Source organism: Poeciliopsis prolifica, unplaced genomic scaffold (assembly GCF_027474105.1).
Source record: "Poeciliopsis prolifica strain line A6 unplaced genomic scaffold, Auburn_PproV2 SCAFFOLD009, whole genome shotgun sequence".
NCBI classification, from domain to species: Eukaryota; Metazoa; Chordata; class Actinopteri; order Cyprinodontiformes; family Poeciliidae; genus Poeciliopsis; species Poeciliopsis prolifica.
In genome coordinates, this window is record NW_026562384.1 from 4,506,656 (window position 1) to 4,519,866 (window position 13,211).

The 13,211-nt window shown below is 43.6% G+C and overlaps 1 protein-coding gene across 4 annotated transcripts in view; it reads right to left on the reverse strand.

The window, feature by feature from the left end:
* tenm2a (teneurin transmembrane protein 2a) overlaps positions 1-13,211 on the reverse strand; it is a 272,708-nt gene that overhangs the window by 17,877 nt on the left and 241,620 nt on the right. For all 4 annotated transcript variants that reach the window (XM_055034285.1, XM_055034286.1, XM_055034288.1 and 1 more), the window contains 6 exons: positions 7,688-7,834; positions 7,188-7,398; positions 5,477-5,596; positions 3,790-4,051; positions 3,207-3,474; positions 893-1,036 (listed from right to left, as the gene is read on the reverse strand). In XM_055034285.1, coding sequence (XP_054890260.1) covers positions 893-1,036; positions 3,207-3,474; positions 3,790-4,051; positions 5,477-5,596; positions 7,188-7,398; positions 7,688-7,834 — 1,152 coding nt within the window. The remainder of the gene's footprint in view (positions 1-892; positions 1,037-3,206; positions 3,475-3,789; positions 4,052-5,476; positions 5,597-7,187; positions 7,399-7,687; positions 7,835-13,211) is intronic.

Here is a 13,211-nt window from a genome sequence, read left to right on the forward strand (position 1 = left end):
GTCCTTTTGTGGCCATCTCAGCCCCCAGACCTAAATCCTGCAGGAAGCCGCTGCAGGTGAGCCGAAGAGAAAAATCTGTGGAGATTTGGAGGATCTACTTACAGAGTCCTTCCTCTGTACACTCTGACCCTGTGAAATGTTTTTAGCAGAACAGCTGTTGTTTTAAATCAAAAGCATCGGGCTGCCAGGATGTCAGTAAATCTACCCTGAGTAAAAAAATAATTTAAAAAATAACAGTTTTTTGTTTACATACTGCTGGATTTTTCTTACCATTCTTTTTATCAAGAGATGGCGCTTGCGTCATAAAAACCTTTAATTTATATCAGGGAATTGTGCGAATCTTTACCACAAATTTGTTCAGCACTCAGATTGATTTAGAAAACCTGAAACTATGGTGGGATTGCGTTGGACCGATTCTATTGAATATTTTTGCATGCGATTAGGCTCGTCACAATGACCAATTTTTGCAGAACGATAAATTGTGCTAGGAGTTATTGCGATGAATGATAACATTGTTGTCTTGAGGCCATGTTCACGTTCTCAAACGACACTTTTAGTATCCAAAATAAATAAACAAAACAACAAGAAGCAAAGAATCAAATGAATTATGAAACTTCTATAATCAGAAACATTGAGACATTGAGTTTGACTGGTTGAGACAAATGAAAGCACCTCCTATAAAAACACTGAAAATAAAAGAGGCATTGTGAAATCTAACGCGAATCACATGAAGCAAACCCTGTACATGACAAGAAGCAGCAAGACACACAGTGATGAAAACCTGCAAAGCGGCGAGAAGCGGCTCAGTACAACCGAAAGACTAAAAAGGAGAGACGTCGTCTGCAAAGCCTGAAGTCGAGGTTAAAGCCGAGGCGCGTGGGCTTCCACGTACCGCTGCGGGTGTTGAGTATGTGGTGCTTGTCGAGCGACCAGCCGCCCAAATTGGTGGGGTCCAGTTCGTAGCCCTGCAGGATGGTGGTCCTCTTCTCCCAGAGGATCAGGCTCGCACATGACTCGTACTCGTAGCCCACCGACACTGCGTGTGAGACACACACACACACACAAAACAAGAGACCTTACAGGTATGTAATTATGAGATTAAGAAAAGAGCAAAAAGACCAACACTGTGAAGGAAGCAGGAAATTTTATCCACCAACTTCATTCGAGCAAACTATTCCGAGTTCATTTTAAAGGTGAAACATGCGATGCACTCACACACACACACACACACACACACACACACACACACACACACACACACACACACACACACACACACACACACACACACACACAAAAAGGCTAGTTAGCACTTGCACTCAAACCTGTTCTCACACCTAGCTAACACCCCACCAGGTTGATAAAACCTTGTTAATTGGGAAATATTGCCCCGCAGGCCTCTGGAAACCTCGAGGCCAGGGTTTGTCGCTGCGGTGAAGACGCCGCTTATAGAAGAACTACGTCCAAAACCCTGACCAGCACTCATTTGAATATAAGCAGCATACGTATGGGAAATAAGCTGAGATCAGGCAGATACATTCAGATTGCTCATAAAGGTGTTTTGGTGCGAGTGTGTGCGTGCGTGTTCCTGCTTGTTAAATGGAAAAGTCTGTTAACACATCAACTCCCTCTTGAGTCACAGTCAGAGTACTATTTCCAGCACGTTTTCAGGTTCGCCACAAACAATGCTGATGTGCCGTGCCTTGCAGAAACTCTTCACACCACTTGAACTTTTTTCCACATTATGTCACCTTTCAGCCTTAAACTTCAAAGCATTTTTCTACCAAGCATCTACAGAACGTACTGCATAAAGAGAGAGGAGAATAATAACAAAACCAAAAAACCTGGACCAGCTGTTCTCAACAACTTTCTGAAATGGTTGTAAAGATTTGGGTGTGTTTTTTAAAAAATTTTTTTCATCAGACTTTACTTCCTTTGATATGCAGCTTTTTCTCATTGGACCTTCAGATCCTATTATATTATTGCTTGATAAATGATAGGAAAAGGAAAGAAGTGCTTAGTTTTGGGGTTGGAAAGATTTGTGAGAGTCACAACTTTGTTGCACAACTAAAAAAAAACAAAAACCACACAAATCAAAGCAAACGAGGCCTTCCAAGGTAGTGAAAAAAGAAAAAACAAAGACGCACAAATAAATCCTGACGTGTGACTCTTCATGTTGTTGTCAGTTTATTTTGGACAACAATTCAATCTTGCTTCCCAATCTTTAGTCCTTTCAAAACCAAAAGTCAAATCTGAAACGTGTGGCATGCATTTATGTGCAGCCGTCAACAAGTTTTGTTTGAGATTTGTTTTTGTCCAATGAACCCAGTAACCAGCTTCCTTGCCCACACTGAAGAAAAGCCTCCACACAGCAGGAAGTGTGTTTAATATTGGGGTTGTTAGGTTTAGAGACGTCTGAAGGTCTGTGACTCTGAATGCTAATTTAGGTGACTCATGAATGTTGCTCTAAATTTTACTGAGGGGCTTAAGAACAAAGAGGCTGAATAGAAAAAAGTAAAAACAATGCAAGATGTATTCTCTATATTTAGCCACTTCTTTGTGTTGGTCTGCTGCGTGAAGCCCAGTCACATACATCGCAGCGTGTGGCAGTGAAATGGCAAAAAGTTACAAAGTAACTGCGTCTTCATAGTTTCAAAGACAGAAAACCCGACCTCCTCTTCTACAGGAAAAGCAGAAAGAGACGTTCTCTCTCTCTTTTTTTTTTTTTTGACTGAATCCAATTTCCCAAACAGCGCGCCTGCCATGCCACTACAGTCCGCAGCGAAGCCCCGGATGTCCGCGGGCTCCCGCGTCTTGACAGTCGTGTTTGGCTGACGGCGCCCGTGAGTGACTGTGACAGCAGAAAGTAATAGCGGCGAGGCTCCCCTGGACTCCTGCTTGCTGCTCCAGTAGTTAGCGGCTAACTCGCCCCGATGGCTAATAACCCTTCACCACAGTTACGGCTGGCTGGCTGAGCTAAAAGCAGCTTCAATGGAAGAAATAGACGTATGGAAGAGGGGGGAGAGCCCTTTCTACTGTGGCCTTACTGCTGGCTTTACTTGCTGTATTATCTCTCTTCAGGCTTCCTAATTAGCTCCTCTCCTTCCGTCACCGCCGGTGGCCCCCTTCATGTTAAATCGTTTAATGTATTCAACGAGTACCGGGAGAGAAAGAGGGAGAGAGAAAAAGCCGCCTGTGCCACTCACCGACGGCTTCGGCCAGACCATAGACCCTCTGCCCGTACGCGTCCGTCTTGTCCCAGATGTAGGTGTAGGCCAAGTTCGGGGAGGCGTGGAACCACTTCTGGAAGAGGTGGCCCTCCACAGCCACCATCAGGTGCACCTTCAGCAGGCCCATCGGCACTACGGCCGGGGTCATGGTGACCTTGAGGAGGGAGCGGTAGCCCTGCGTGCGGGAGCTTAGGTAGCACAGCTTGAGGCCCGTGCCGGGCACCTCGATCTGCTCATGCAGCACCTGGGGAAACAAAAGGGAAAGACCACAGGAAAGAGGGGGGGATTAAGAGGATTAGATGGAGGGAAAGTAATGGGGGTCGCGCTTCCAGTGATGGCTGAAGGACAAAACGAGGGATGAAATAAAGAAACTGGAAAGAAGGGAATAAATGAAGGGGATGGAGGCTGGGGAGAGGAGGGGAGAGCGGGGGGAGAGACGATGGAAGCGGGTGGCAGGGAGGTAGGAGCTACAAGAGACAAGCATATAGAGGAGAGCAGGAGGAGCGCGAGGGGACCAGGAGAGAGATTAGCCGGCAGCCAGAGGTCAGTGGTACTGCACCTGTGTCTCCGGTATGATGGGTTTCTCCCCTGGCTTGGAGCTGAAGAAGGAGGAGAGAGGGGATGCAATCACAACAGGGTCAGGCCTGACGAAGCCGCTCAGATCGCAGCCTGGGATCGTGTTCTCCTCTGTCTTAAGCACCACCGTGTCCATTGCATAAAACTGGCTCCAAGGCAGCCACACGGTGCGCTCCTGGCTCAGGAAGGGCGCGCGCTCGAACCGCAGGGTGAGAGAGGCGCCGCCGTTAGCTATCAGGTCAAACCTGGAGAGGTTCGTGAAAACAGGATGGGAATGAGGCACACATGGGGAGCGTTGTGGTTGTGGTGAACAGTCATCTGAGCTCAAAAACAAAATCGGGGGTTTTCTTCGTCTTCTTCTTTCAATATAGTTTGAGGAAATCGACAACAAAACAGACCTGAAATGGAGACCTGGCGTTGCTTTGAATGGCAACAAAGTCAGCTTGGACTAAGAAGAGACAAAACAAAGTAGGGACCCAGAGATGGCTTTAGTCTAAAAAGTTAAAAATGTGAAGTTAGAAGAGTATATAGAGTGAAACAAGCATTTTGTCAAAGCTGAAATAAAAACATCTGCAGGATGACAGGTATTAGGGGAAAAAAACCACAAGAGAGGTCGCACACATTCCTTCTGGGAAATATCAAGAGCTTTTGAGAGTCTGGAACTGCTGAAAGAAAACCGGCATCGAGACAAAAACGAGGCCGGACAGAGAGGTTAGAGCACATGGTCATTCAAGTAACAAGTCCATGAAACTAATCAGTGCTGCTGCTGCTGCTGAAACACAAGCGGTGGCAAGATGTCAGCACGCTGTCGGTTGCGTCTGGAAGAAAACGCTGGAAGGAAAGGAGAGCGGGACACGGAGACAAAAACAACGGTGCAAAGACGGACACAGAAGTATGGTCAGAGCACAAGGTCCAAAAACACAAGAGTTCCTGCAGAGGGAAGAGAGAGACACGTGAGACAAGAGGACTTTACTCTAAAGGACTCTGAGTCGTTCACCACACGAAATGTGCTGTGCAGATAAATTTGCCTCGCCTGACTGAGTTCGTAACACTGATTTTGCGTCATAAAAGCCTAGGCTTTTAATCGAAGTGCATATAGTTGTTACCTACAATGTAAAAAAGGGAAAACTTTAACAAGTGTTTCAGTGCAAATAAGACAAAACTAACCTGTAAGCAGAAAGATATAGGAGCTTGTTTTAAGTCAGTAGTTCCTTAAAATAGATGAAAAATGACCAGCAGAGGTTTTCACTTATAACATGGGAAAAACATCTTATTAGTGAAAATATCTGCAAATAGAAATAGTTAAGGAATTATTGACTTCAAACAAGTTCATATACCATCCAGAACATGTACTTATAAGTTAGTTTAGTCTAATTTTAAGTGTACTAATATATTTATACTCAAAGCTGAACCAAAAACAATTAAGATTATTATGTTTTTTGCTATGTATTTATTTTCTCTTAACATATCGATCAGATATTTGCTATCTTTTCCCAACAGAGACTGTTTTCTTGTAACCTGAGTCTTAAGTAGCCGAGTCTCCTCATAAGATCAGTATTCTAATCCAGTCTAATCCAATCTAATCTAATCTAATCTAATCTAATCTAATCTGGTCACACTGACAACGTGAGGTAGATTCCAGATTTGAACGGCGCTGCTGTCGTACATACATTCCGTCCTGCCGCGTCAGCGTGTATCCGTAGTGTGGATAGTTGACAAAAGACACGTTGACCCCCACCAGAGGGGTTCCGTCTGTGGTCAGCACCTGACCCCGGATGAGGGACGCCAAGCTGGACGGAGACAAGAAAAGGGACACAGTGAGGAGGGAGCCATCATCGCCCCTCTCCTCCCCCCTCCCTCAAGCTCCCATTAATCTGATTGGATTAGCACGGCTATCCTTCAATCATTCAATTTACTCCCTCACTTGCTGCTCTGGTCCTTCCTCTACTCCTTAATTATACACAATCAGCGCCCCCTCTCCCCCCCCGGCCCGCCACTCCGCATGTCAATCACAGAAATAAACCGTGACGCTGCGAATCACCTCCAAACATTTTTAATTTTAATTTTTTACTTTGATGGGTTGTTTCCTCTGTTTTAATCCGTGGATAAAAATCAGGACCACGGACAGGGCTCCTACTCCGCTCATCGGCGAGATCTGCGAACCTTCCAGAAGTTTCTGTCTGTTTGAAATCCGAACAACGGAGCAGAGAGTGTCGTTTCCATGTGGTATAGCTATTCGCTTTCATGTCTGGCTTTTTAAGAGGGCCACTGTTGTGGCCTTGATCTTGCTGATGAAAAGCCTTTTCATCCAAAATAATTAATACTGATAATAAAGAAAAAACCCACGAAAAGTCTAAATAACCTGACGCTCGCCGTAGCTGTGGGTGAATATGCAGCGGCTTGTACAAGCGGCCCACAAACTCTGATTGGTTTTATTAGGATTTTTACATGTCAGGAGAGAAAAGGTGAATAATTAATAGTCCACTTTTGGTGACTTCAGCTGCAATTTGTTGCGCCTGGTTGAATAATAACAGACTTTTCAGATATTCATTTTCAAAGAAAACTATGGATTCACATTGTGCCGAGTTTCTGTTCCGTTAAATAAAATATATATATATATATATATATATATATATATATATATATATATATATATATATATATATATATATATATATATATATATATATATATATATATATATATATATCCATATATTTCCATATATATATATATATATAACTCGTATATATGTAAGTTATGATGAATGAAGTTCAATTTTCCAAATTTGTGGAACACAGCAACTTTGAAAATGTGCTTTTTACTGGGCCTGTTTAGATAAGCAGGTATATTGATTAATTGCACAATAAGTTTATAAACTCAATAATTTCCATTTGCATGATTGAACATTTTTCTGTTTCTGACAAAACCTGGAAGACAAAAGTCTTCAGTCTTCAGTCTGGTGCTTTGGTCTCAACTGACCCTTATTAGTATTATTTTTTTTTTTTTGGAAGGACAATTTTGGCTTTCAGAGACTTTTTGTTACTTTGTTTATTTATGTGTTTATTTATTTAGGATATTCCAAATGTGTTTTTTTTTTTTTTCCGGTGTTAAATGTTTTTGCATTCCTGTCCCGTTACCATGATATTGCTTGAAAATGGTCTCAAAACCACAATTTTACCGTTTACCGCAATGAACAATTTATCGATCAGCTAAATTTGATATCGTGACAGGTCTACTTTTTACATACTTGGTTATAAGCTAATCACTGTCTTTTGGTTCAAATCCCCTACTTTCATTGGCATTAGCATGCTGTGAAAAACATCGCCTTTCTGCTTGTAATTGGGGCTAAACATATTTCGCTTGGGTTCCCTGCCGTACCTGGAGTTGAACGGGTTTTCCCCGGGGATGATGTGGGTGCTGTCCCGTCCCACCAGCATCTTGACGCGGTCATAGAAAGACCTGACTCGAGGCTGGGACGTGGGGTTCTGCTGGATGACCAGCAGGGGGTCCCGGGAGCCCCGACACAGGGGGCTGTTCTGACAGGGACTCTGGATGCAGCAGTCTGGGTCCATGCAGTCCGTCAGTCCGTCTGAAAGAGGGGCAGAGGGAGCCGTGAGGACGGCAAAGAGCATTAAGCCTTCATGAATCCTTCGTTAAATATTCTTGTTATCTAACGCTGGTCTCTCGGATAAAAAAAAAAAAGAAGTTTGCTTTTGCCGTCCCTGGAGACGACGCCTCTCCTGAGATCTCTGTCTTTGACCCATTTATTTATTTTCTCTCTATCACCCATTCTTTTTTTTCCAATATCTTTTTTTCACCCCCCGCCCCCCTTCTTGTTACGAACCGGTTCAATGTGCTACCGCCGCTCTTTAATTCACCTCCTTCGTTGTCCTTGTTGTCGGCGCAGGAGGTTTCCATGGCAACGCTGCATCCGGGACCCCTCCAGCCCGTCTGGCACTCGCAGTGCCAGCTCTGCTGACCCATGGTGCACTGGCCGTTCCCGTTACACAAGTTGGGACAGCCGTCTGGGTGAAGACGACAGGAGGAGCGAGGGGTTGAAGGGGGAGGGGGGTTAGGAGAAGAGAGAGAGAGAGAAACAACAGAGGGATACTTGTTTCATAATTAACGACACACGGATGAACAACCGTCGAGATGCCGGCTGGTTAGGAATCCGTTTAAGTCAGCGGGTCACGATATTTTTTTTTGTTCTTTTTCTAAACTTACGTCTTTCGTTGCGGCTCGAAACCGAAGGGAACGGCTGCTAATGTCCGTCCGTATGCGGACAGAGGTGGATAGATTACTTTATTCGCTTACTGGATGGAACCCCACCCGATCATCACTCTACTTCTCCCTCTATTTATGATTCAGTGTGGGTAATGGGATTCTGATGGCTTGAGAGTAATGCTTTCTCATGAGAGAATGAGATTATGTTTGGCGGTGCGTGCGTGCGTGTTTGTGCGTGTCCGAGCGTTTGCGCGTGTGCGTGTATATATGCAGTCTATGAACTAATAAACCTTTACTTAAGCTTATGCAAAAGACCCCCCTCCGCTCCCTCCCTCCACAGAATCAGAGGCCCGAGAGCCAAGCAAGTCTGGAACCAGCAAGGCGAGAGCTCTCCAAACTCAACAGTGACTCTGAGGCAAATAAAGAAGGCAATTACAGAGGACAGTAATATCTTCCTCATAGTCACACTATCTGCTGTGCTCTGGCTTTAATAGAGGACAAATATGGAAATTATATTTCATCACAAGACACTTTATTAGAAGAAGAAATGATACCAAAAGCATGGGCTTATTCTTTTTTTCTTTTTCTTTTTAGTTCCTGCTCAACTTGGTTAAGCATAAAACTGAAATCAGGTGAAGCACCACTCTGGATGTCACGTATTAAAATCAGAAGTGTAGCTGGGAAAACTTTGTGAACTTAATCAGCGGTACAATGGGGAGCGTTTGTTTTACCCTCCGCAGTAACTCCTGCTGCTCTCTGCAGCTGAACCAGAAGAAAGATGTTAACTCGGTGTCCTGCGTGTCATCGGTCTTGTAGTTCTAAATAGTCAGCAAGCAGAATCGAGAGCAACGCTGCCTTCCACTTACCGCAGCAGGTACAAGACGGAGAGCCAACGGGATTTGCTCAGTCACAATTACTGCGAAACAAAATCCAAACTGTATTTGCAAAAAAACTTAAAAGATCATTGGCTCATCAGATCGATGAAGCTTTGTGGTTGAATTATTTTAAATCAAATGTCAAACTCGATGTCATTGCATTTTATGTGGCCCTCCAAACTCCAGAGGGACACATAAATAAAACCTTTAAGGGAACGGTTTATTTTATCAGATCAAAGAAGCTTTTCAAAATTCAAATCGAAAAATACTATATTGACCCCAAAGGGAAATTATATAAATCATCTTTATATTGCCAAATAACATCAGTCAGTTCTTTTAGTTCACAAAACTTTTTTGAGCTAATTGAGATTAATGGAAATTGTTTCTATATTAGCTCAAGAAATCAGTGATTTTTTTTTTAAAACATGAAATCCTGAATAAACTCATCAGTCAATTTAACTTTAAGGAGTACTTATCAATTCACTTTTATACTTCAATGTAATTTAGCATTTAATAATAACAAAATCAGATATGTCGATATCTTAACATGACTATTTTAATGGTTTAAAGGGTTTTTATCAGTTTGTTCTGACACAACCGGGCCTTTGTGAACCTTCGCGATACTGATATGTCCCAAAATGAAAAGGAGTTTGACTTTCCTGTTTTAAAAGAATATTTTCTATCTTAGTTTGTACATATCTGTTCACTAGATACTGAAATAATAACTCTACTAATAATCCCTGAGATTACTTAGGACTTGTGTGCCGGAGTTAAAATAATGCCTAAATATCAGTCTGCAAAAGCGCCGCTTCAGAAACCAAGCAATCCTTTTAAAACAAACCTGCTGTTCTTCACCTTGAGCACTTTTATGGCTTTGGCAAGTCTCTTTCTCCCTGTTTTTAGTCTATATGCTAATCTAAGCAGCCTAACTGCTGGCTCCAGCTTGATGCAGACAGACATGAGATTGCATCAATGTTTCCGTCAAACTTGTGGCAGCGTATCAGCTAAAGCATATCCCCAAATGTTAATTTAGTCAGTCAAGATTAGTCATGTATTAATTTCACTTGGCTATGTCCGTAGAGGGCCTGCTAAATGACACGAAATAAATACTCTGGGCTATAAAAGCTCAACAGCAAGTGTTTAAGTTTGGTTTAATAATTTGACTTCAGGCCAAGACAGCGACAGACAGAAATGTTTTTTTTTTTTGTTTAATGAAAGAAAGCTTTCAATACTTGCTCGGCCTGTCTGAAGCAAACATTTTCACCACTGCGCATTTCCCTCATTAGAATTTTTCAAGGACTGATGTGACACAATGTCAATGTTTTATTTATTTTTCCCCCCCTAAAAATATAATAAAGCCCTAAACAAACTTGTCATAGTGATTTCCTCACCAATAAATGAAGGAACGGGACGCAGCACTCCAACGTCTACCCATGGGAGATGAAGTGCAAAGACAAGGTTGACTGATAAAACAATACACACGTGCACAAAAAGCACTCAGCTCACACACACACACACACACACACACACACGTACACACACGCACCTGGGAGATATGACCTGGCATCTCTCACTCTGCGGCATCGCGCCCGCCACCGAGCGAGGACGGACAAAATAACCCAGTGAGAGATTATGAATATGAAATGCTTTTTACCGAGTCCTGCTCAGTAGATTAATGAACATATTTTCACTCAAGTTGCGCTGCAGGATTTTGCCCGCCGACAAATCGCTGCATCAATAAAGCCATGCATTATGAATACAAATAGTGCAATCTAAACCGAGGCAGCGGCTAAATTAACAGGCATTTCACCCCGATTGGCGTTTTATCACGTCTCAAACCGGCCGGGGCGGCTGACGGGGGTGGGGGGTGGGGGGGAGAGTCGAGAAAAAAGGGGGGCTTCCAGGATAACCGCCATCTTGTTTTGTGGGGTGGGAAGACCCTGAGGGGCGGAAGCGGAGCGGCTCCAGCCGAGTTTTTGCGGCTCAACAAGAGGAATCAAATCAAAGGTTTTATCTTTAATTATTAGCATTCTCGGCATCAGGGGAGCGCTCATGATGGCGCATTAACAGTCAGGCTGGAATAGATTGTCCCCGAGTATCGAGCTGAGGGAACAAAGGCAGTTAGCAGTGATTGCCTGTTAAATGGAGTTGCCATTTAAAGCAGCCAAATACTTATGAAGCACCAGGACAGGACAATCCATAGCGGGCATTGATTGGCTTGCCTGGGCAGGCCTCGCATAAGGCTCCTCTCTCTTTAATGTCAGGACCCAGTCAATACTCCCCCCATACTAAGTAGAATAAAGTGGGATTTCAGAAACTATTAAGCCCACCCTCCTCAGTAATGTAGTTGGACTCTGATGAAATCCCCTTAAAAAGGCAAAGAAATTGCCTTGGGTTATGGGTCAGCACACACACGAACACACACACACACAAACAGTATCTGTGGGACTGGATGATGGGGTATATAACTGGATAGATGTTATGTGAGAATGAAGGGGGCTATTGAGGAAGAGAAAAGAGTGAAGTAGAAGAAAGAAACTAAGCCGAGACGTTGTGGTAAAAAGTTGCGGTATGCCTCCCCTCCCCCTCCAGCCAGTCCCTTTGTGCCCAACTCCGTCTGCTCTAAAGGTCACCAAGTAAAAGGTTACTGCTATAAATCCACCGTTGCATCCTATAGACGGGCTGGATAACTTCTAAAACAAACCTCCGCTCATCTACTTCTCCTGTCCTTAATAAGCTGCCCTAAGAACGTCAGGAATGTCCCTTTGCTTTTTGTTTCTTTTTTTCATCCCCCCCCGTCGTTCCGTGTCCTGCTCCATCTTTAACCCAGCAATTTACCTTTTTCTCTGAGCTGGCTCTTCATAAAACAATGAGAGCTGTTCCATTAAGTGCAGAGGGTTGAGAGGACACTCTCAACGTTGCTCCAGGGACCTGTGCTGTCAGGCAATCTGTGCTGCTCCGCGCAACCTGACGGAGGTTCAGCTGCGGGGCTATCTAATAAGCATTCTCGCCCAGAGAGTGTGAGAAAAGTCACTCTGGACTCACAGTCTTCTCTGTTTGCCTCGATTTCTCGACTTTAGGCTGTTGCTCTTAATATCCCTGTGTGTGATCTGACGGGATTGCGTAACCTGTAGTTTTTTTTCTTGCTTCGACCTGGCTTGATGAAACAGATCGAATCAACGCCAACGATGCGAGCCGACAGACATGCAAGAGGGATGAATTTAGTGGCTGCTCCACCATGGCCGCTGCCACAAATACTCAAAATGTAAACACACAGACGCACACACACTTAACAGCTCTGCAGCTTTTTTTTTTTTCTTTTGACACCACGTTAACGCCTTGCATCAGTGGCCTATGAAATGTACCAATTACCTCAAAAGTTCGCCACGACTTTGGTCGTTTTCTCCTTATGTGTGAAGCACTTGTGTTTACGCGGTGCATGGCTGGAATAGCTGAGTGTTTGGTGCTTGGTTTGTTCAGGGTTTCACACTGGACACACAAGTGCGTCTCAATACGTTTGAATATCATTGAAGAGTTTATTTACGCCACAAATTTAATTCAGAATGTAAACCTCATTCATACGTTACATTTTCACTGTGTTTTTCAGCTTACTTTGATAATTACGGCTCATAGCTAAGAATGTTATTTTATAGAAAATTACCCAAGACCTTGAAAGAAAATCACAGGGATTACGGCTGATTTAATAGTGTCCCCGAATAATTGATCCTCTCAGGCAGAACGTGAGAACCAAATATTGTTGCTAAAGAAGTTGGTTGTTATGGGAAAGTTTTGTGGAAGGAAAAAAATGTGCCCGTTTGAAAGTTTGGCTTGGATTCATCAGGTATCGACTGTGCTTCAAGAGTCACCATGCACAAAAGTAACAAGGACTTGGGCCATAAATGTTCAGTTCATTGGGTTAAGTCAGACCCAAAGCAGAGACAATATAAGACTTATAGCTCAGCAAAGGAAAGAAAAGAACTGAACTGCTGCTTGGTGGTCTAAAGTAATCTTTTCAGATGGAATTAAATGTTGGGGAAGCACAGAATTTGAGCTGCTTGAGGTCCAATGCCACATCCCCACTGTCAGTAATGATTTGAGGAGCCAAGTCACCCGCTGGTGTTGATTGGTCCGATAGCAGAAGGACCAACACAAGTCAGTGCGGCCACCTGCCAGAGTGTTTCAGAGTACTTCATGCTTCCCATGGCTGACAAGCTTTACTGAGAGCAGGACTTCACACCTTCATGTTCTGCCAAACGTACCAGTACCTGGTTTGATCGCCATGTTTTCACCCTGCATGTCAAAA